Source organism: Pavona decussata, unplaced genomic scaffold (genome assembly GCF_977016875.1).
Source record: "Pavona decussata unplaced genomic scaffold, jaPavDecu1.1 SCAFFOLD_53, whole genome shotgun sequence".
Taxonomy (NCBI): domain Eukaryota; kingdom Metazoa; phylum Cnidaria; class Anthozoa; order Scleractinia; family Agariciidae; genus Pavona; species Pavona decussata.
Window position 1 is genome coordinate 4,419,736 of NW_028145475.1, and position 21,875 is coordinate 4,441,610.

General features: G+C 39.5%; 2 protein-coding genes across 2 annotated transcripts; both read left to right on the forward strand.

Annotated features, from left to right (window-relative positions):
* Positions 1–592: 592 nt before the first annotated feature.
* Positions 593–3,541, forward strand: LOC146480603 (tumor necrosis factor-like). Its single transcript, XM_085109803.1, has 5 exons — positions 593–1,342; positions 1,956–2,021; positions 2,131–2,175; positions 2,495–2,567; positions 2,950–3,541. The coding sequence occupies exons 1-5, from the start codon at positions 1,262–1,264 to the stop codon at positions 3,294–3,296; spliced, it is 612 nt and encodes a 203-aa protein (XP_084965929.1). The 5' UTR covers positions 593–1,261; the 3' UTR covers positions 3,297–3,541.
* Positions 3,542–9,898: 6,357 nt separating this feature from the next.
* LOC146480604 (alanine aminotransferase 2-like) lies at positions 9,899–20,441 on the forward strand. Its single transcript, XM_085109791.1, has 11 exons — positions 9,899–11,298; positions 12,509–12,617; positions 14,289–14,419; positions 15,215–15,334; positions 15,885–16,014; positions 16,558–16,771; positions 17,036–17,144; positions 17,638–17,703; positions 18,126–18,281; positions 19,048–19,166; positions 20,154–20,441. The coding sequence occupies exons 1-11, from the start codon at positions 11,266–11,268 to the stop codon at positions 20,305–20,307; spliced, it is 1,341 nt and encodes a 446-aa protein (XP_084965917.1). The 5' UTR covers positions 9,899–11,265; the 3' UTR covers positions 20,308–20,441.
* Positions 20,442–21,875: the final 1,434 nt, after the last annotated feature.

The following is a 21,875-nucleotide window of genomic DNA, read 5'->3' on the forward strand; positions in this document are numbered from 1 at the left end:
AACTCCCGATAACTCGAATTTTTGTCAATTTCCCTTGAAGGTTCGAGTAATCGGGAGTGTATTCAGACCTATTCATATGAGCAGGCGGGTTAGCCCAGCCGATTTCGCGTAACCAGGATGGACATCTTTAGCTATCTTTCTCACACGGAACTGACCTCACTGAGCCCAGTTGCCGGGACGACTCGAAAATGGCCTATCAAGCCTAGATTTCAACGCTGATCAACAAATTCCAAGACTGTGACCGAAAATAGCGGAAAAGCTTTATGTGGACGATGTATCTATGTTCGGGCCTGTGGTTGTTTCACAGCCGCCGGATGATTTCGACAAACGCTTAAAGGAAGACAGGGTCAAAACGAAGAATCGTCACTTTTTTATTTCGGTAACCGGGATGAAAGTTACGATACAAGAGTCTCAAGGAAAACGAATTTCGGTCTGAGAAAGCGACTTAGAAATTGTGAGATCAGTAATATTCTCCTTTTTCTCTGGTGTGGTCACAATATCCAGTGTTTTCTGATTTTTCCTATTTTAACATATGTTTGTTCGACGTAGCTACACAATGTCATCGGGTTGTCATCAGACGTTTACCTACCGTTTAATACCTAATTAGCAAACATCACAGCAAGGGTTAACCCCGTAGTTAGGGTGCAAAACACTGGGTTTCTTCATGTTTTGCATAACAATTTGTGTTTGGATTGAATATGTCACGGAACGACCTCGGGTATCGTTGAAGAAAGTGCCGAACGAAACTGTTTGTCTTCTTTTTCAGTATAAACGGTGTGTTTTATAACCAAATTGAATGCAATGTATCAGGAGATTTATTTTTTTGAAAATTAACAGCCGGGAGCTTTTAAACATTACTCGCAAATATGATTACAAAATAAACCGTTCCAGACAGAATTGTTATGCCCTTTCCTTTGTTCATTCTTCTCAAACAAAACTGAGCCCCTAAACTCCGACAACGACGTTTGAGGGAAAAAAAAGAAAAGAACGTTTGGGATCAGAGTAGGACCATGACTGAAAGGTGAAAAAAATTCGCATCGTAAATTCTTTTACAGGAAGGATATTCAAGACCTTGACTTTAAATAAAACATCAATGCCTCGTCATAAGTTATTGAATCGTACCTTAGCATAAACAAAGGCAGTACTTGTTTTTACTTGCCCTCCATAAACAATTTTCAATTCACACGGTTCGTGTGGGCTTCATTCCTTGACCTGTACTGCACGCTGAGAGTCAGTTTGAGCGCTGTCGAAGAATTTTAACATGAAGTCCGTTTTTATCTTTGTTGCCCTGGTTTGTGCAAACTTGTATTTCTGCCGAGCGGGAAATACATCTGGAAACCAAGTAAGATTGTTATTTCATTTCCTTTCAAAACGAATTGAAAACTTCTTTGTTTGCCTCTCTTCAATAACCGATGAGCCGTGATGCCCAAACAACCTCGGCAGTCTCTTAACCGTAACCGTTATTGAACAGACGTTTGCCGGGACTAGAATTAAACTTCATCCACTGAAATACGACTTATGGAACAGTCGGTCAGAGGAATCCTTCGACGCTGGCCAGACCTTAAGAAAGTCTCTTCTAGCAGTTCACTACTGAATGCAAAACGGTTTGTCGCTGAGTTCAGTTCAAATCAACTTCTCACATACTTACTAGTCTTACTAGGTCACGGATTTCGATGGCAAAAACCATTCCCGGTGATCTGAATTCTTTAGATTACAAAACCGTATTTTTTCGCTGTATTCAGTTAAGTAAATCGGTTTCATTTCTGGTGTAGCCACTTAATAAAAAACGCAATAATTTTGCACGAAATGACTGATTGTCGGTTGTTTCTTTAGCTGTTAAAATAAGGTCGTTGGAACTTCTAAATTCTCATATTCCAAGTAAAGAGGGACTTCATTTTAGCGATAGGACACATGTCGCAGCGAGATAATTCTTTTTTATCTTTACTTCTGTTTAGGGGAAGCTTTGTGCCACTCCAGGAACTCCAATTAACATCAATGTTCACGGCGATGGAGGCGCAAAGGTAAACTTGAAAAAATATGATTATCTGATTTTCCGGCTTTTATAAGAAAGCCAAATTTAAGGCTTGTTTCCTATTCCACACTCACTAATATGAAATGTCCTATTTTAAGGGTGAAAAGGGTGAAAAAGGAACATCTTGCAATTGTGCGTTGCAGGTAAGATATGTCGTTATTCTAGATTTTTATTCTTGTTTTCCTAAGAGATTCTTTCGTTGCGTTTTGGCACATTTCAGGCAAGAGCAAGGGGTATGGACCTCTTATAAATCGTCACGGCTTCAGTAATACTTGCACAGAAATTTGTTAAAACTTGGAGCATCATGCATGCCCCTCTCAGCTCAGTTGTCTCTTTAACAAAAAACCAGTCAAACTCTCCTCATGCTATCTTGAATTTATTGCCTATCAGTTTTTGAGCACCAGTTTAGACGGCTATATAATTCATATATCACCAACATTTTGGGTTTTCTTTTCTTTACAGGATCAGACAAACAAACCGTCTGCTCATATCGAGGCTATCAACAAAGGATCAACGACCTACAAAGGCAACATAGGTATTTCATTTCCGTATTTCTCTATCTTAAATGCACTTTTTTCTTAACTGCCCTCTAAAAACTAAGAATAACATCATAAAAACTCAATTAAAATTGACTCTGGCCTGAGTGATTAATGAATGCAGATTACCTATAGAAAAAAATTCTCAAACATCCGAAATGATTTCTGAAACATTTAAAACAGTGAACGGTTTCTAAGCTGCCCAAAGAGGCGATTTTGAAATTTTTTCGACCCAGCTGAACTAAGATGCGACATTCTTTCAGCGAGTGATAAGTTAAGCAAATGAAGATAGTGGCTTTTGGCCATCGTAAGTTACATGTTAACACAAAGCTGTTGCGTAAGATCTGCAGCAAACTTAACATGCTTAATTTTCCTTTCTAGTTATCAAAGACTGGTCTGTCAGCGCCCCTAACAGCCATCTTGCAGGCGGCATGACGTACAAAGACGGAAAACTGACTGTGCCCACCACTGGACGGTACTACATTTATGGGCAAATTTACTACTACAACAGCAACGGAAGAGTCCATGTTCGCGTGAACAACAAAATTGTCACTATGACGCAACCCATAAAGTCAATTGGGAGTAGCGAAGGTGCCTTGTACGCAGGCGGGGTGTTCAAGCTGAAGGCTGGTGATGTCATTACTTTGACTGGGGGCTCATGGCCAACACCCATCACTAAAGTTTGGATGCACAGCTGGCACTCTTACTTTGGCGCGTTTTACATTTGAGCGAGTCAATCGTTGCATGACGACAATGCAAACAAACATCGCAATTGCAACTGCACCTTAACCTTCATAATAAAATAAGGGGCTATAAGGGGCTTGGGGAAATAAGGGCGCTCGAGTAATTATGCTGGCGGTTTCGTACTCTGTTTTGTAGGACACGATGTTATGCCAAAGTGGTCTCAGATTACTCGATAGATGCAAGTCTGTAATACTAAGTTAAAAAATAAAGAAAGAAGTATGGTGCAAGATGTGTTGGGGTTTACTGACTGGCAAGCAAAGCTTAAACAGAGGGGCATGGCTAAAACCAAAAATGCTGTTTTGAGCTGAAATCTTTTCCACCAGTACAAGTCTTGTTTTCAACGTTGTTTCCGATTTTTAGGGAGCTAAAAAGCTCCTTATTTCTTGGAAACGAAGGGCTCCTTAACCATTTTGGACGAATTTCAACCGAGATCTTTTCTAATCCCCTGATACTGTAAGGCGCTACTAGGGACTTCTTTAATTTCAGGCCTCAGGAACGGGCAAAGGGGACAGAAGAGGGGGGATTTGTTTGAAATCCGTAGTTTAAGGAAAACGTAAATTAGCTTATCTAACATTACATCAGTTTTCACGCAACTAGCTGACGGATAGTGGTAATGGGATGTGACTGTCACAGACACTGAATATCCTATTTTCCTCAACACAATACTAAATAGCACTCCCGAACATTGAAAACAACTTAACTTTCACCAACTGACTGATGTCTTAACCATTTGTACTCCTGAGGTTTGAATCATTTTCTCATGTGATTTTCACAGAGATAGAAAGACAAAACATTCACCATTATTAGTGATTATGGCCATGGAAGCAAAGAAGCTCGAGCGCAGAGTCATTCCCCAAAACATGATCAATTAGGTCAAAGATGATCAGACGCCAAGAGTACTTTGATTAAATAGATCTCAGTAAATTACGATCAGATTGTATTCAACGCTGATCCACTGAAGTTCGAAGATCACATTTTCTAGCCAAATGATCCAAATCAAAACAACCCGTCCTAAAGTACGTTTTTGGGACGAAATGAAAACCTCATGTTGATTCCTGCCTGTAAAGACACTGCTTATAGTGTTTTGCGGAGAAAAATAAGGTTATATAATTAGCAAATGGGTGACGTCACAAGCACAAGGATGCATTAAGTTTCTTATCTTTGGCCTATGAGTAACTGAATCAACAAAACACTGTCAGCGGCTGGGTTAATACCTTTCCTTCCCTATCATCAATTGGGATAATTATAACACCAAACTGTTTTCTTTACCTTTTGGGCGCGTAATGGGTCCATTTTTTTGTTTGTTGTCACGGTTGGTTTTTTTTTACACGCAGTTAGTACGTGCTGTGAGCGAGAGAAACCTTCACAATTTCCGATCGCCCGTCCATGGAAGAAGCACAAATTTTCCCACAGTTTCAATATTCCAAACAGATGCCGAAGATAGAGTATCGACTGAACATAAGTTAGTTCCCAGATGCCCGCGCGTAAATCGATCAAATCAAGTGCTCTTTCTTTTCCTTTCTTTCATATCCAACTCGTGCTCGTGAAGTTTAATGCCTACCTTTTTCAGGCTTCGAACCTTTCAAAGGGAGCTTTCTTTGTGACAACAAAATGACGTTAGGGACTGGTCCAAACGTATAGGGTGGGGTGGGTCGGGGCATTTGTGATTGTGATGGATAAAAAACACATGGCCCACCCCTCCTTTTGGCACAAAACTGACTGACCAACCCCTAAAATAAGGTTGAAAACCCACCCCCTGTTAAATCTGGATTTTTTGGATGCAATATAATCCAAGGAAACCACATTTTTGTATGAGAAAATCATAAACCTCCGGCCTCGCTTCGTGAGGAACGGTACATCGCTATCACTGTCACTCCAACTGTTGGAAGCCAGTTTTGCGAGGGGGGTATTGTCATAATTGGAGATATTGCATCTGCTCTCCCTTTTTTTTTTTTGGTTTCATCATGCTAAGGTATGCAAGGTGTGAAGGTGATGGATGTATTTCACTTACAGGTCTTGATCTACTTATACTTCTCAAAGAAAGCTTCAATGTCGCTTTCTTTTTCTAGTAAAATTTTACCTGCAGGTTGGCAGATAAATGGGTGCCTATTCCTCTTTAAAAAATAGGATGGCCCACCCCCAACGGGTAGCTGAAAATTGCACGACCCACCCCCGAGTACCAAGGGCTGAAAAACTGACGACCCACCCTCTCTCTGCTCCGGCCCACCTCACCCTATACTTTTTGACCAGTCTTTTAAGTTGGAAATGTCTTAATGCTAAATTTTAGTTCGAAAAGTAGAAATAATATTCAAGTGTGCTAAAAATAAGATAAGGGGTTTATTTTCTGAAGAAACTGCACAGACGCGTGGGAGGAGAGTAGAAACAAATGTTTGGTTTAAGAACAGAGTTGATAACTAAAGGTAAATTAGCCACCGCGAGTGACTCGAATCTCTTTATGGTGGCTGACCTATTACCTTTAGTTATCAACACTGTTGATAAACGAAACATTCGTTGCTAAAAATTAGATGTGATTATCGCCTGTTCTCTCTTTTAATTTTTCCGTGCGCACCATTTTGGACTTTATGACTTCATACGGTTGCCGCTATTTTCAGGAAGCAGAAGTTCTTTTGTGTGAAACAACTGAGCAAACGTATGACGCCATGAAATCCAAAATGGTTATACGCACAGACATAACAGCCAGGTTGCAGCAGACGCGAGGGCCTCGGCTGACCCGCTCCAAAGGGTTCCATGGTGAAACTTCAACGAAAACGATATGGTTTCGAAGAGTTAAGAAGGAATCGATGGAACAAGATGGGGGTGGCCTTAAATTACATTTGAAACTTTCCTTTTACCGTGCTCTCGAAGCAAGTATTTTTCTACCGGAGTGTCATTGTGTAACAACACCAAGCATTGCGTGACAGTGTTTCTCGGCGGACAAAAGATGTCATCATGATGTCCACGGCATGTTTATCCTATATTTGCCGCTCGCTGTTTTTATTTTCTCAGTAAAATTGAGTTGTTTTGTTTTAGCATCAAATTATTCTCATATCTACGTACTCATTTTTTTCAAGAAAACATTAACAGGAATCTCATGTTTGCCGTAAACGCGATTCAGAAATACTGTCACGCAATACTTGGTGCTGTCACCCTGTAGAAACATACTAGCTTGGAGCTGAAAGTTTCAAATGTATAAATTTAAGGTCACCTCCATCCTGTCTTTTCTCTTTTCGTCTATGAAAACGCTAAAATCGGTTCTGTGTAAAACCTGGAATTCAACGCCTCCGCATCGACCCTAGCCTTCGTAGACGCATCGTTGATGAATGCGTGACGAGCCAAAGAGCGTCTGCGTAAGAGGCTACTGATCAGCCCCTTTGGAACAAAGGGCCTATTACCCCTCCCTCCTTGAAACGCAAAGTATAAAATTTGGACTACGAACCACAGACTAGGCTCGTGTAGACGTATCCTGTTTCCTTTTTTGCACTCGGAAAAGGGATCGAAAGCACCGAAGGCGCGCGCGCGGAGCTCCGCTATAAAATACTTGGCTTTCCATACAAAACGGGGGCAGCTAGTGACGACTATTACTAGTTAATTAATTAATAATAATAATAATTAATAATAATAATAATAATAATAATAATAATAATAATAATAATAATAATAATAATAATAATAATAATAATAATAATAATGGATGTGTTAGGCGGCTGGTCGAAAGAGACAGAGATAAGTGTGCGATCACTGGTTGGGCGAAAGACTACTCAAGTCTTAGAGAGAATGCAGAAGGCGGTTTTATCGGTTACGCTGAACATTGCAAGAACTTTCAAAGTAGTAACATTATAATGTTATCATCGGCATTATATTAAGATCGATAGACTGGCCATGGATAGTTATTTGTATGAGTTTTAGACTTTCAGACATCTAGACTATGACTTTTATATATAGATATATTTTATTGATTTATTCACGTGCTATTTTAAGTTTCGCTTGGCTCACTTGCTACGCCACGCGCCCTGTGTTGCTTTCTGATACTGTGCATACAGATAGTTTTACTGCGCATAATAACATTGCGATAGGAAGGAGTTCAGTTGACTAAAATTTATGATAATATTATGTACCAAACCCTATAAATGCATGTAATTGCTACCCGAAAAAAATCTTAAAATAAAGTTATGTTATTACTAAATTATACTGAATAAGTACGTCATAGGCTTTAAGCCTTGTCTTCTTTGAAAGACTTTGCCCTTTGTTTTTATTAAAGCTTCAGCGATTTCATTCTCATTTACCAAATGACCGGCGGGCATTTTGCATCATTATTGTTGCATGTTACGGCCGACTTTTCTCGGCTAGTTGCTCCAATCTATTGCTTAAAAGAGCGTTGTTATTTTTGCTGACCCTTCCCTAATGGGGTTTTTCAAAAATATAATTTGCAATTAAAAAATATACATATTATAGAAATAGAGGAATATTTAAAGCGCCCTTTGTGAGTTCGTCTGCTCGAGGATAGAAGCAATTTACATACGGAGCTAAATGGGTATAAGCCCGTGAAGCGACGATTGTTTTTTATAACGTTCAGTTTTGCTCTGCTGTAGACGCGCTTCAAATGGAGGTTCTCACCGCTGAAAATATCAACCCAGCATTTAAGAGAATCAGATATGGTGTAAGAGGATGGCTGGAAGAGCGTGCCAGAGAACTTGGAGAAGAGCTGGCTCGTGTAAGTGCAATGCATAACGAGTCTATTCTGCTTGAAATTAAGGTCGCGTTCGATTGACCTCATTCCGGAATAAGAATAAGCGGAATAGCTGTTAGATTTCTCTTTTTGAGTAAATCTGGTAAGCCTTAACTTCGAAAACCTCTTATGAGGGATTTCTTGTCACCATTGCAAGTATTCCTATTCCGGAATAGGGTCAATCGAACGCACCTTTAGTTAGGATATATAATAGACATATTCGCCGGCAAGAAAAGGATAACATTTAGATGCTTTTCAAAGTTTTAAGAGGAGAGGATATTAGAGGGTCGTCATTTATAGCAAAATTTATGACAGGTCAAGAAATTTAGTGAATACTGGAGACAGACAGAATTTAACAAACTTTAAGACAAAAATGCCAATGCAAATTGGTATAGATTCCAATCTAAAGTAGTGCAGCGTACCACGAAATGTTTCCAGCAGTGAAGTTATTGCCCTCCAATTGGTGGTAACTTATATAATAAGTGTTTACTGTTCTTCGTCGGTTTGAGTTCGGATTGTTAATTTTGAAGTGACCAATTTTTCAGGTCAACCAGAGGGGGGGGGGGGGGGGGGGGGGTGAAGTAAATAGAGAGAGTATCAAGACAACAATAGTTTAATCATATACATGCACACTCTACTACAATATTAGTTTCCTACAATTAGCGGGGCTTATTCGAGGTGGGTAAAGGTGACCATGATATAGTGCAGTGCGATGTGATTTATTCACTTGTATGTTTATTTGTTTACTTAGTTTGCTAGCTAGTTACATAGACAGTTAGATGACCTTAGATATAGGTTTTTTTTCTTTTTCCTTTTCTACCCTGATCGCTTTTTAATATCTTAATATCCCACAGTGTTATATTCACATTCATTGAAAAGACACGCTATGACCTATGCTAATTGAGATATGGGAGGAAAAATTTTGCATCAGACATAGAGTGGGAGTATAAATGTAGGGATGGTAGACGTCGCTGAAGGGGAGGAGGGTGGGAAAAACCAATCGGCGACACACCAAAGAGCCCGTGTGAAAATGAAAGAGGACGAGTTTACAACGAGAGAACGCTGAACCTTGAGGGAAAAGCCTGAGAGGACGGTGGAGTCTGCCATACGACTTTAGCCAAGCAGCCGGGAATGCTTAAGTAATTTCGTGCCTTTTGAATGAATGAGAATTGTCTTCCGACTGCTATGTGTGTATGTATGTATGTATGTATGTATGTATGTATGTATGTATGTATGTATGTATGTATGTATGTATGTATGTATGTATGTATGTATGTATGTATGTATGTATGTATGTATGTATGTATGTATGTATGTATGTATGTATGTATGTATGTAGCTACTGATAACAATGCGATGCTCGAAAAATGAATAACAAGACGCCTATGGGCGTTTACGCGGTATGAGTTGATGTATGTTTAGCGCTAAGTGCAGGTGGAAACATATCCATCCGTCGCGATTGAGCTAATGGAATAGTTTGGGTCACAAAGATAGCGAGATGTTGTTTTGGTATCGTTGCGTTACGCTACTTGTCGTCATACCAGTAAGTGTTTACGATAATGTAATGACCACACACATACAGGCCTGACTCACGTTTTCTGTTCTGATTACGTGATGTCAGTAAGTGTAAAATTACAAAGTGCCCTCGTTTCATAAAAGAACAGAAAGACAAACAGACAAAAAGCTTTCCTAAATGAAAACTTTAAGTAAAAATTGACAATCATACCTTTAATTTTGTGAACTGTCCAATTTACACCATTTAAACTGTCGAGTACTTGTTAGAACTTATCCATTTTGATTTACCGTTTTAAGAGGGTCAATTTTCTTTCTGAAAGAGGCATATTTGAGTCTAAAACATGTAAACAAAACGACCGCTGAAGGAAGCCTTCTATCATGAGGGGAGAAGAGGGTTTTAATCCAGGTTTAATGAATAATTTAATATGCACATTTGTGACAACGATGAACTGACGACGACAAAGAAACTCGACCGAAATTTTAACGCGTTCGGCCCAGGCCTGAGTCGCCTCCCGGGTAAAAGGCAAAGAAAAAAGGAAAACAGCCGGTATAAAATATTGACCAGTAATGAGTTAACAGGTAATAAAAATAAATTAGCGCCGTAGCTTAAAAACTGACTCTTTTTTTAACCAACGCAACATCCCATCTAACAACAATGACTTCTGCCTCAAACGGTTTGACCCAACAGTTCTATCCTGGATAGAGATCTAGTTAATTATTCAAAAGAGAGTTTTACATCAAACAGGCCAGTCATTAACACTGATTTTAAGGCCGTCGATAACAGCCGGACCATGGAACATTCCTGAACATGAAATAGAACGAAATAAATTAACGAAAAAATGTAAAAAAGATATATCTGAAAACTGAAAATGAGACAAATTACATTATGTAAAACATAAAATAAATCAGCTTTGTAAATAAAGATTGATAAACCTACGCGACTCCCTCGCACGTGTTTCAGCCTTTCATAATTCAGGGGAGGGGGCCGAAGATATTGTGGCGAATGCGCAAGCCCATTTTCAAAACATTTGCTAACAAGTCCTTGAATAAAGTGCTTATATTCACTTTCCAGCTTGTATTATGGTATTTTTAATTTCTATTAGAAGTCATTAAGAAATTTCTAAAGTCACGAGACCAATTTGATGTAATTGTGTGTTTGCTATTAAACTAGGTATTGGACATACAGACAAAGCTAATTCTTAAAGAAGATCTTAGATGTACACGATTCAGAAACCAACCAATCTGCTTAACTTACATAAATAACTGCGAGGGTCTTTCTTTTAATTTATCTTTCACCCGCAGTTCAAATATATGTTTCTTATATTCATATTCAAAGATTTGCTTCAATTTGATTTTGTTCCCCCATTTTACGCAGAAGATTTTGACCTGCTCCAACCATTTTTAATCACGTAATTAAAGTTTGAGCGTCAAGAAAGTGTCATATCATTAACGCCCCCAAGAAACTGTCGTTGCCAACTTTTAGAAAGAAAGAACAACAATTTCATTTCCCTTGAAGTGGACCATGCCTTGTAAGACACTGAACCATGCCTTTAACTAGTCTGAGTTTTATAAAAGGTCCTTGCCAAAATTCTTAACTCTATACCGCACTTTCCACCAACCATGTACTTATGATCAGTGCATTGTTTTCTGTTTTCTAGGGAGACGCCAAACCATTTTCTGAAGTTCTCATACACTATGGAAATCCACAAGGAATGGGACAGCCACCTATTACATTCTTTAGACAGGTACAGTGCTGATGACAGACATGGCTAACGATTGATTGCGTGACTTACAGACTGTGACGGATGGATATGTCACTGACTGAATCACTGACGCAAGCGACTGACGAGTAATTAAAATGAAAGACTGACTGAATGTAAATGATCCAAAATGATTGATTCATCGATAGTCCGACCTACGGACTCGTGATTGCTTGTGATTGCTTTTAAAATTCTCGACTCAATGAACAAACGAATGAACGAACGAACGAACGCACCAAGGGAGGAACCGGAGCGAGAAAACAATGAACGGAGGACTGCATGACTTCTTTGAGTGTGTGAACAATTATTATCAATACTAGTCTAGTCTACGTACGGTTAGAGTGGTTTTCAATCGAGTGTCGTAAAACCAAAACCAAAGTACTTACTCTGGCCAATCACAACTGACGTAGACAGCGCCATGAACCAATTAGAATTCGTAGCAAAGACATGTAACTGACGTCAAGCGCGGGAAAACGCATGCGACCAAGTCGCTGTTGGTTTTAATTTTACTTCTCATTGGTTGAAAAAGTGACGCGAGCTTTATTAACCAATCACAGAGCATAGTAAAGCAAAACCGAAAAAAACGCGAATTACTTTCGACATTGAATTGAAAACCGCTCTATTATAATTATAGATTGAGTGCTTCGATCGCTTTTATTGTCACCGCGTGGTTGGTTCATCCGTTAACTTGTGCTTGAGTTGATTTGACTGCAAAACGCCATTTTTTCTGGGTTAGTGACATTGTTTGATTTAGATTGTTCATTGGGTGAATCAGAAGTTGATCTTAATTTCTTGACTGAATGATTTTTGTTGAGAAGATTCACCAGGCTTAAAATATACCATAACATTTATTTCATTGCGCATATGCTACTCATCGACATTCCAATCCTAACAGTACGCTGGATGTTTTGTCACAAGAACCTAGTTTAATGGCCAAGCTCCCACGAGTCTCCTGAAGTTCGGTGATAGGCTCGACGTCTGCTGGGAGAACTCGAATTTTCTTTTTCCAAATACGCCTTTCGCTTAGGGAGAAAAAAATACCCCTATGAAGATCAAAATATCATCTAAATTGCTGAATCCAGCTGGAAGGCCAGGATATAACAATCTTCACCCGAATGAAAAAAAAAACACGTATACGAAATGTCCAGCGAGCCATCCTCGTTAAGACTGGAATTTATAAGTGTATGTTCTACAGGTTTTGGCACTTCTTCTGTGCCCAGAGCTCCTAGCCGATCCTGGATTTCCCCAGGATGCCAAAAACAGAGCCAAGAGGATCCTGGATGACACCTTTGGATACACCATAAGTAAGTGCATCCCAGTGAGGCCAGGGCACGAGTAAAGGGTCAAAGTTTAACCGTCCTTTACTTGTTACTGTGCATACGTTCTGCGCATCTCGAGATACTCGGGTTTCCTATGGGTGGTGCCTACTAATACAGGGATATTATTGCGCGCTTTAAAACTATGCAAAGAAAGCAGAACTTAACAAGTGATTTTGGTTTCCAAAAAGAAAATTGGGGGTAACCATGAATTTTTCAGAGATAATAAAGCTTCAATTTGGAAAAAAGCACCATACATTGCTTTGTATTTTGCTGCTTTTTAGAATAATTGTTGCTTAGTTACCTCTAAAAAATGCGCGGTTACCCCCAATTTTCTTTTTGGATACTAAGATCTGCTTTTCCCGCATAGTGATAAACCGCGCAAAAATACTTCCCTGTTAGTAGGCACCGTCCTTAAAACGGGAAATCGAGTATGACTCGATTATGTAAGGTGGCTCTAACTTTCGATTATCCAAGTCAAATGCTAAAGTAATTGAGCAGGCTTAATCTTTGGTGCTGTACACTATGCTCAGATGCTTCTATATTTCGAGTCTGTGGCCGGAATCCTAAAGTGTAATCATTGAAATGAAAGCTGTCGAGTAGTACTTTCCTGCAGGTCTTTTTATTATGCTGTACAAGGTGACTCAACGTCTAGTATGTCAAAGAAATAATTTTAAGAGTGCGACCATTCGATTGTCAGCTTCAATTGACAGTTTGTTTTTCAATAGTTTCCAAAGGATATTTTGAATCTTTTTCCACTTTACAAGGTACAAACTTCATAGTACCTTTAATGTATTTCAAGGGGCACCAAAAAGAACATTTAAGCAAAATATTTAAAATGTTGTCTCCTGTGTTCTCAGGTCGCTTTGTGCCCATTTAAAGACATATTTGTGTAAGCTAATACAGATCGGATGCTTAAGCTAAAAAAAATTAATTATAAGTTGCAGAACGTTTTAGGGAACGGAATTTTTTTTCCCCGAATTTACTATTCGTTGCTGGTTTTGCGAAAATGCTTTCGCGTTTTTGACGACATATACGAAAGCCTGGAGAATTAGTTTTCCAGTGTTGCGAAAGAAAGAAAGCTGCAAATTTTCTTTTGGACTAAATCCGAATTTCTGAGGGGATTAAAGCCATCCGACCAGACATCTACCGAAATTAACCGTTGGGGTTTCCTGGTATTTAATAATGGGCTTTGCCACAACTTAGGATGTCGACCGGTCAGGTTAACGTGTCTATAGTTGTAGCTATTGCAGTTCACTAGAGCGGTTTTCAATTGAGTGTCGAAAGTAATTTCGGTTTCGCTTTGGTTTTGCATCTTATACTACGCGCTGTGATTGGCTTACAAAACTCGCACCTCTTTCTCAACCAATGGGAATCCAAACAAAAACCAATCGCATTTTCGCTCCACGCGTTTTCCCGCGCTTGGCGCTAGTTACATGTATTTGCTTCGAATTTTGATTGTCTCGTTGTGTTGTTTACAACTGTTGCGATTGGCCAGAGTAATTACGTACCTTGGTTTTTGGCTTTACGGCACTCAATTGGAAACCGTTTTTTTGATACAGTAAAGATTTATCACAGGATCAGCATTAAACTCTCTGCAGGCCTTATTCATGTTTCAACTCGGTCTATAAGATAGGCTCCTTTTACCATCTTTTGCAGGTAGTTACACGTCAGCAGAAGGTATCAATGTTTTGCGCAAGGACATTGCTGAGTTTATTTCTCAGCGAGATGGATATCCTGCGACATATAAGGATATATTCCTCACAGATGGAGGAGCTGAAGGAATTGAAGTAAGCCTAGGAGCTTCTAAGTGTTAAAGTAGCCTGTTTTCTCTTCCTCGCCTACCTCATTTCACTGATGAAATTAAAACTTCTCCCGTTATCAGACAGCAAGCTCCTCTTTAGCCCAATCCTCTATATATTAGTTGGTTGAGGCCTGACTAGTTTGGACACAGCGGAAGACGGTCTAGTTAGATCGTCTGGATGCCGGAAATAGTCGTTGAAACTAAGACTTAGCGACGACCCACGTTTCGGCAACCTGAGCTTAAAGGAGTAGTGTCACCTATTTTAGTGTCACTTTTGAATGGCCAAATATAAAGTTATATCGATGGAAATTTTAAAACAATGGTTAAGTTTAGTTAACAACAACCCTACTTGTGCACAGAAACTATTGTTAATTATCTGTGGCTGCGGATAGCAAGAATGGAAAGAGATTGCAGCTCGAACTTTCTGTTTGTTGTTGTTGTTGTTGTTGTTGTTGTTGTTTGGAACAAATCACTAAGACTGATCATGATTTGTTCTTTCTGGGAGAAATCACTTAAAATTATTATCCCCGTGTTCTACGAACATTTACATAGTAGAGAAGAAGTACTTTGTCAAATATGTTAGCAGTTTTGATGAATTAAAATAAAACAAAATATCCGTGACAGTTCCCCCTTTTTATAGATGTCCTCAAACTGCAGTAAATAGTGCTTTCAATTGTCAGTTCAGTTGGACATTCAAGAGTTGGTCTATTTACGATCCAAGCCTTTCCGTTTTCTGTGGTGTAAAAGGCCATCAAACCAACTATCCTTTGATTCATTTCAGGTTATGATAGGAGTTGCTCAAACAGGGATCAACGAGGGGAAAGGTCGAGCTGGAATAATGCTTCCTGTCCCAGGGTTCAGCATGTACCAAGCACGGTTGCTACAACACAATTCTTATCAGGTAAATGTGGTCAATTATGGTATGGTATGGTATGGTATGGTATGGTATGGTATGGTATGGTATGGTATGGTATGGTATGGTATGGTATGGTATGGTATGGTATGGTATGGTATGGTATGGTTTTGTGTGTTGTGGTACGGTGTGATGTGGAATGGTATGGTAAAGGCCCGTATACACGGCGGGTTTCAACATTTGACTAACATTCGTTCAACAAAAGTTGAACGGATGTTGGGCAAATGTTAAACGGAGTGTTCAAACGGCTTCAACACCTTTCAACGTTTTCGAGTATTGTATGGATGTTGAATGAAAATTTAAACCAATTTGAATTTGATTCAACACGCTTTCAACTTTTACTATACTTTCAACAATGTTGAACGACCTGTTCAAACGCCCCCGACATCTGGCTCAACAAAGCGTTGAACGCATGTTGAAGCAAATGTTGAAACCGTTTAAAAGGGCCTTAAAGTGTGGTTGCGATATGGTGTGGTATTTCGAAGTTTTCACATAAATAGGGTATATGATAATATAAGTGCTCTTTGTTTTGCTTTAGATATTTTACCAACTTGATGAGGACAATAACTGGGCTTTGAACATCGACGAACTCAAGAGATCATTAGAAGCGGCCAGGCCACACTGCGTACCAAGAGGCCTGGTGCTGATTAATCCAGGCAATCCTACAGGTAGGTTTGTTTAGCTTTTCTGTTTCAGAATAATTTATGCACAAACATTCATGTCTTAATCGTAATGAGTTTATGACAGTTAAATCGGTTTGCTAGCTACCTGTCAAACTCGATCATATCGCATAAACCAAGAAAACAAACTCCTCTTAATGTATAAGCTACTACTCAGCAGACCACTTTGTTTAGTAAAACGAACGCGCCTTCTTGTTAGTTGCCTTGCTCATTCTCAATCGCGGGCGAGTTTTTAAGCCTTCAATTCTCTTTTTCGTCCTCCTACGTTTTACTATTTAAGTGTTTCAAACTGGGAGGAAAGGCTATTTTTTATAGTTTAAGTCAGTTTTATATGTAGATCTTTATTTAAATTCGAAGCTGAGAACTCCGCCAAGTCATTAACATTGCTATAAAAAGCATGCGCAATACCGTGACACAGCCCACAAATAAGCCCACAATAAGAAGCCAGAGTTTTGTTCTGGATTCACCTGGAGTCTCCTTTTGCAATCAAGTTGTCTTTAGTAATAAGCTAATCATTTATGTGGTTTCTAGGTCAAGTTCTGACTTATGAGAACATTCAAGAAGTGATCAAGTTCTGCGCGCAAGAGAAGTTGGTGTTGTTCGCTGATGAAGTTTATCAAGACAATGTGTACGCCAATGGAGCTCAGTTTCACTCGTGCAAGAAAGTCCTGAAGGACCTGGGACCTGAGTACAGCGAGTTTCAACTCATGTCGCTTCATTCCAGTGCCAAAGGATACACTGGAGAGTAAGATGTGTAATGTCATGATGTAGAAATACCATACGGTGTACTATAAATATGAACACAATCCACAAATAAACTGTGGTGGTACTGGTAAACTTGGTGGTACTGAGGACAGTTTCACAAACGTTAGAATACCCACCCACCCCCCAGACCGAAATGACTCGCAAACCCTTTTAGCCCCCGGCAGATACCTTAGCTTTATACTTCATACTATGGTGTGTTCTCCTTCGGGAAGTCCCTCAAGTAATACGATTTTGTTTCTGGCAGATGTGGTCTAAGAGGCGCATATATCGAGCTGGTAGGATTCAGTGACCAAGTCAAGTTTCACATTAAAGAGTACCTTAGCTCAAGATCTTGTTCTTCTACAATAGGACAGGTACAAGTACGAATCATAGAATCAAAACGGAGTTGCATGGGTACATAACGAAGGCCAAAAGGCATTTAATTTCAAAATGTGGAGGCGCGATGGTGTAGAAGTCAATGCACAGGACAGTCTATTCGCTAGAAGAACAGATGATCGGTTGTTCGAACCTCAGTTGGTCCCTGCATTGTCTGTCGTTTACCTAGGTGTATGGCTGGAAACCGAAGAACCGTGCGGAAACCATGCGATGAACTAGCATCGTGTCGGGTATGGGGAAGTAAAAATACTTCCAATTGCTGCATACCACAGAGCCTGAAGTCAACTTCCAGCAGCAATACGGGTCCTACATTTCAAAAAAATAAATAAATAAAAAATAATAATAATAATAATAATAATAATAATAATAATAATAATAATAATAATAATAATAATAATAATAATAGTAATAATAATACTAGAGGAATCAAAGTCGAGTAACTTTTTTTCCCTTCCTCTTTTCCTGTGTTAGGTAATCATTGGACTCACTTGCAACCCTCCCAAACCAGGAGATGAATCCTACGAAAGGTTTTCAAAGGTAAGCGCTCCAGCACTCGAGGTTTGACTGTAGCCAAGTTTGAAAGCAGCCACATTCATTTGACAATGACTTGCCCCAAGTGACTGAAACCGCAAGCTGTGTTTCCGGACACCCATACCAATGTCTCAAAGTATTGACCACGTGACAGGATGTTGTTCCTTCAAAGAGTTTACGCAATTTTGGGATGGAGTAGCTGTCACAGCGAGTAAATTCTTTTTAGTCCGAGTTTGTTAACCTTAACTTTGTCCAGCACCGGGCCCTCCCACCTTTTCCCGATCCCTCAATGAGGAGGGGAGGCTAACAGTCCTCCTATGTTAAGCATAAACTTTGCGTTAGTGACAAGTAATGTAATTGAAAGACTGTTTACGTCGGCTTTATGCTCTACATGGTCGCCTTGCTAATCTCTCGACTGCTTTTCTCAGGAAAGAACATCCATTCGTGATTCCTTCAAGAAGAAAGCAAAGTTGACCACAGAGATTCTGAACTCACTGGAGAGTGTCAAATGCAACGAGGTCGCCGGTTCAATGTACGCGTTTCCGAGGATAACACTGCCACAGAAAGCCATTGACGAAGCCAAGGTAACAGTCTCTACTCGTTTTTGAGCAACCGCGTACCTGACCACCTGCGAAGGACTAGATAACACGCCCGCGCATGTCATCTTAGCGTGTGGAGACAGCACTAGGAACAGACAATCTTTAACGTCAACACAGGACCGCCCTTTGACTATCAATATCTAATTTCTTAAATGCAGACGCTCCAATAAGACGGACTAATAAATAGTAAGAGAAACTTCATAATGACTGTTGTAAAACTGGGTGCCGTTCATGATAAAACCTTCACCTACAACTGAATACGCCATTGATAGAGCATCGAAAATAATATTTATGTGTAACATGTATATGCACTGCGGATGAAAGATTAAATAGAAGAAAAGGTTCTCGCAGTTATATACGCAACCAGACTATTGCGAAAAACCTGAAAAAAATTCAGGCTTGAACGGGATTTGAACCCATGACGTCTGATCTGCGATGCCGGTGCAGTGCCCTACCAACTGAGCTATCAAACCAACTGGGACCTGGTCATGTTCTGAGTTCATAATATACCCGGGTATATTATGAACTCAGAACATGACCAGGTCCCAGTTGGCTTGATAGCTCAGTTGGTAGAGCCCTGAACCGGCATCACAGAGGTCATGGGTTCAAATCCTGTTCAAGCCTGAATTTTTTTCAGGTTTTTCGCAACAGTCTGGTTGCGTATATAACCTCGAGAACCTTTTCTTCTATTGAAAATAATATTAATAACCTCAGGTTAGTTTCGATCATTTCTCTCGCTTTAACCATTTAGGCCCAGGGTCTACCGCCAGACGAATTCTACTGTTGGCAAGCTTTGGAGAAAACTGGGATTTACATGGTACCAGGCCGGGGATTTGACAAGAATGGAAACGGGAACAACTTCTACTTCCGGTGAGACACAACACGTTGCATTGAAGCTTTATCTCATAGTCTGTCTGTTCTGACACTGTATTAAGAGCTTAAAGCCGTTTACTTCTTCTATAACGATCTATTTTCCAAGTTTTAAACTACCACTGATCTCAGCCTCGTTTTAGACTACTTTAAATTCTATAAAGAAGTGAATAAGGAGCTTTAGAAACGACGACGGCGACGGCAGCGAAAACGTCACCATTAAAACGAATTCGCGCTTTTTCAAACTTCATCGCGATTATTCCAACTCGCTTTAAGCTCGCTTCCTGCAGTTGAATCCTTGGAGAGCGCACTCAAGTTTAGAAGGAGAAGGAAAATTCGTCGTCGTGTGTTTACATCTTCTCATATAAAACGTCCCATCAGGGAATTTCACGTCCTAGTTGGCAGTGACGGCAAAGGAATGGACCAAAAAGTGTAATGTACGTGCATTAAGCCTATTGCTTGACGTTCTCGTTGCCGTCGTCGTTGCTAAAGCTCTCCAATATCTTGAATGTTACACTTTCGACATCGACAGGTTCGATTTCCAGCCGCTGTTCGGGTACCGTTTATCTCATTTTGAAAGGTTAGGCCATCACGGAGTTGCTTTGAACCTCGTTAAGAAATCGAGGCTAAGTGCAAAGCCTTCATATGAAAATTAACCTCGGTTTCATAATCAGGTCCACGGCAACTCGGAATTGGTCTATTTTGTCGCTAACCATCGAATGTGAGCTCAAACTGTACGAAACGTAAACAATTGGACAGCGATGGATCCACTTGACGATTTCTTCAAATAATTCATCTTCAATGTTCTCACTACTTTCCTTTCAAAGTTTCGGAATTGCACCGTGAGAATGACCTCGCTCTAGTCTGCAACATGCAAGGGAGACAAATAATTGCTCCAGGAAGTGGGGTTTGAAAACGCCTCGTGAAGGGCCTATTTTAAAAGCTATTCCATATGACCTTTTTTAACAAAACCTTTTTCTTTCACAGGATAACTATCCTACCATCTGAAGACAAGTTCATTCCAATGTTTGATCGCCTAAGAGCTTTTCACCAAGAGTTCATGGAACAGTTCAAGGACAAGCCAGAAAATTGGCATCACAATAACAACTTGATCAACTATGTAGCTAACGGTGTTAACTAGCAACAGTGGTAATTTTTGCAAAGTTTTTTATGTATCACGCTACTACTTTTAAGTCATTTAAAAATGACGATACGGGTTTGAAAAGTTTGCCGAAGAGGGAACTGTATAAACAAATAAAATCTGAACAATCTTCACTCTTGTCATGACTCTGATTCTCTCGGTACAGTTAAGTAATATAACTCCATCAAGATTTCTCAAACTCGTCAATAATTTATGAACAGAAACAAAGGAAATCGTTACCGTGAACGGAGGTTGGGAAATGTGTTCTTCAAAACTCATTAATAATTCATAAGCACATTGACCTATCAAATGGTCGATAATACATCACATGCAGTGACTTTATATCGATAAACTTCCTCCTTATTAGTATGCAGTATTTTATCAGTATGCGGTATATTATATTTAAACCCGATAAGACACTCCCGCTCGTTTTTTAAACATTACTTAATTATCATGAAATTCGCTTAGCTATCGCTTGATTTTCTCCAAGAATTTTTCATAGTTTGAGAAGCTATATTATTATCAAACACTCAAAAGAGTGTTTCATCCAATTTCCAAACACCTCGAAGTTGTTTCACGGTTGCGGGTACGGGTTTCAGCATTTTGTTAGAAGATAAAAAAATAGCTGTCGATGAAAAGATTACACTTAGTTGTTTAGTGTTGGGAATTATAAAAGTATACCACAATTTTATTATATATATTCGGGAAATATTGGGAAAACACTTGAAGTTGACCTTTCGATTTCTCCTATGACAATATGGATCAATCAATGTTCTTTCCATCTGTGAGAAAACAGTTTTGTTTAAGTTCGTAGTTACTTAGGGCCAGTTATTTGAACAGTCTAACTTAGGCCGCGGCTTAAGACATCAGTGGGCCTCCAAATCTGTTTATAAGTGGTATATTTTAAGTAGATAAACAGTTTTCTAGTCTGGGATGCAAGCCTTCTTGTTACCGTCAGCAGCAGACAATGTTTAAGGACGGTGCCTACTATTGTTACTGCGCATACGTTCTGCGCATCGCGAGATACTCGGGTTTCCTATAGGTGGTGCCTACTAATACAGGAATCTTTTTGCGCGGTTTAAAATTATACGGAGAAAGCAGAACTTACCAAATGTTTTTGGTATCTCAAAAGAAATTTGGGGGTAACCATACATTTTACAGAGATAATTAGGCTTCAATTTAGGAAAAAATCCCATACATTGCTTTATATTTTGGCGGTCTTTAGAGATACTAATGTTTAATTATCTCTGAAAAATGCGTGGTTACCCCCAATTTTCTTTTTGGATTCCAATAGGCCTTGCAAAGATCTGCTTTTCCCGCAAAGTAATAAACCGCACAAAAATACTTCGGTATTAATAGGCACCGTCCTTAAATATGACTGTTGGCAAAATTGAAAATGACCTAGAACGTGGTTTTGTTAAACACCGTCTAAACTGTCCCATACTTTTTAGTTGTATTGCGACTGTTTATAGCTATGATCAACGTATACTTTCTCTTGTCATGAATTCAGTACGAAACAGCTGTGTTATACAACTGCGGCAACTCTCCTTTTGGTAAAGAATGTTTGG

Coding starts and splice junctions, on each gene's coding strand:
- LOC146480603 (XM_085109803.1), top strand. CDS start 1,262: ATGAAGTCCGTTTTTATCTTTGTTGCCCTGGTTTGTGCAAACTTGTAT. Junction 1,343..1,955: donor GAAATACATCTGGAAACCAA/GTAAGATTGTTA, acceptor ACTTCTGTTTAG/GGGAAGCTTTGTGCCACTCC. Junction 2,176..2,494: donor CTTGCAATTGTGCGTTGCAG/GTAAGATATGTC, acceptor TTTTCTTTACAG/GATCAGACAAACAAACCGTC.
- LOC146480604 (XM_085109791.1), top strand. CDS start 11,266: ATGGGACAGCCACCTATTACATTCTTTAGACAG. Junction 12,618..14,288: donor CACCTTTGGATACACCATAA/GTAAGTGCATCC, acceptor CATCTTTTGCAG/GTAGTTACACGTCAGCAGAA. Junction 18,282..19,047: donor AAGCCATTGACGAAGCCAAG/GTAACAGTCTCT, acceptor TTAACCATTTAG/GCCCAGGGTCTACCGCCAGA.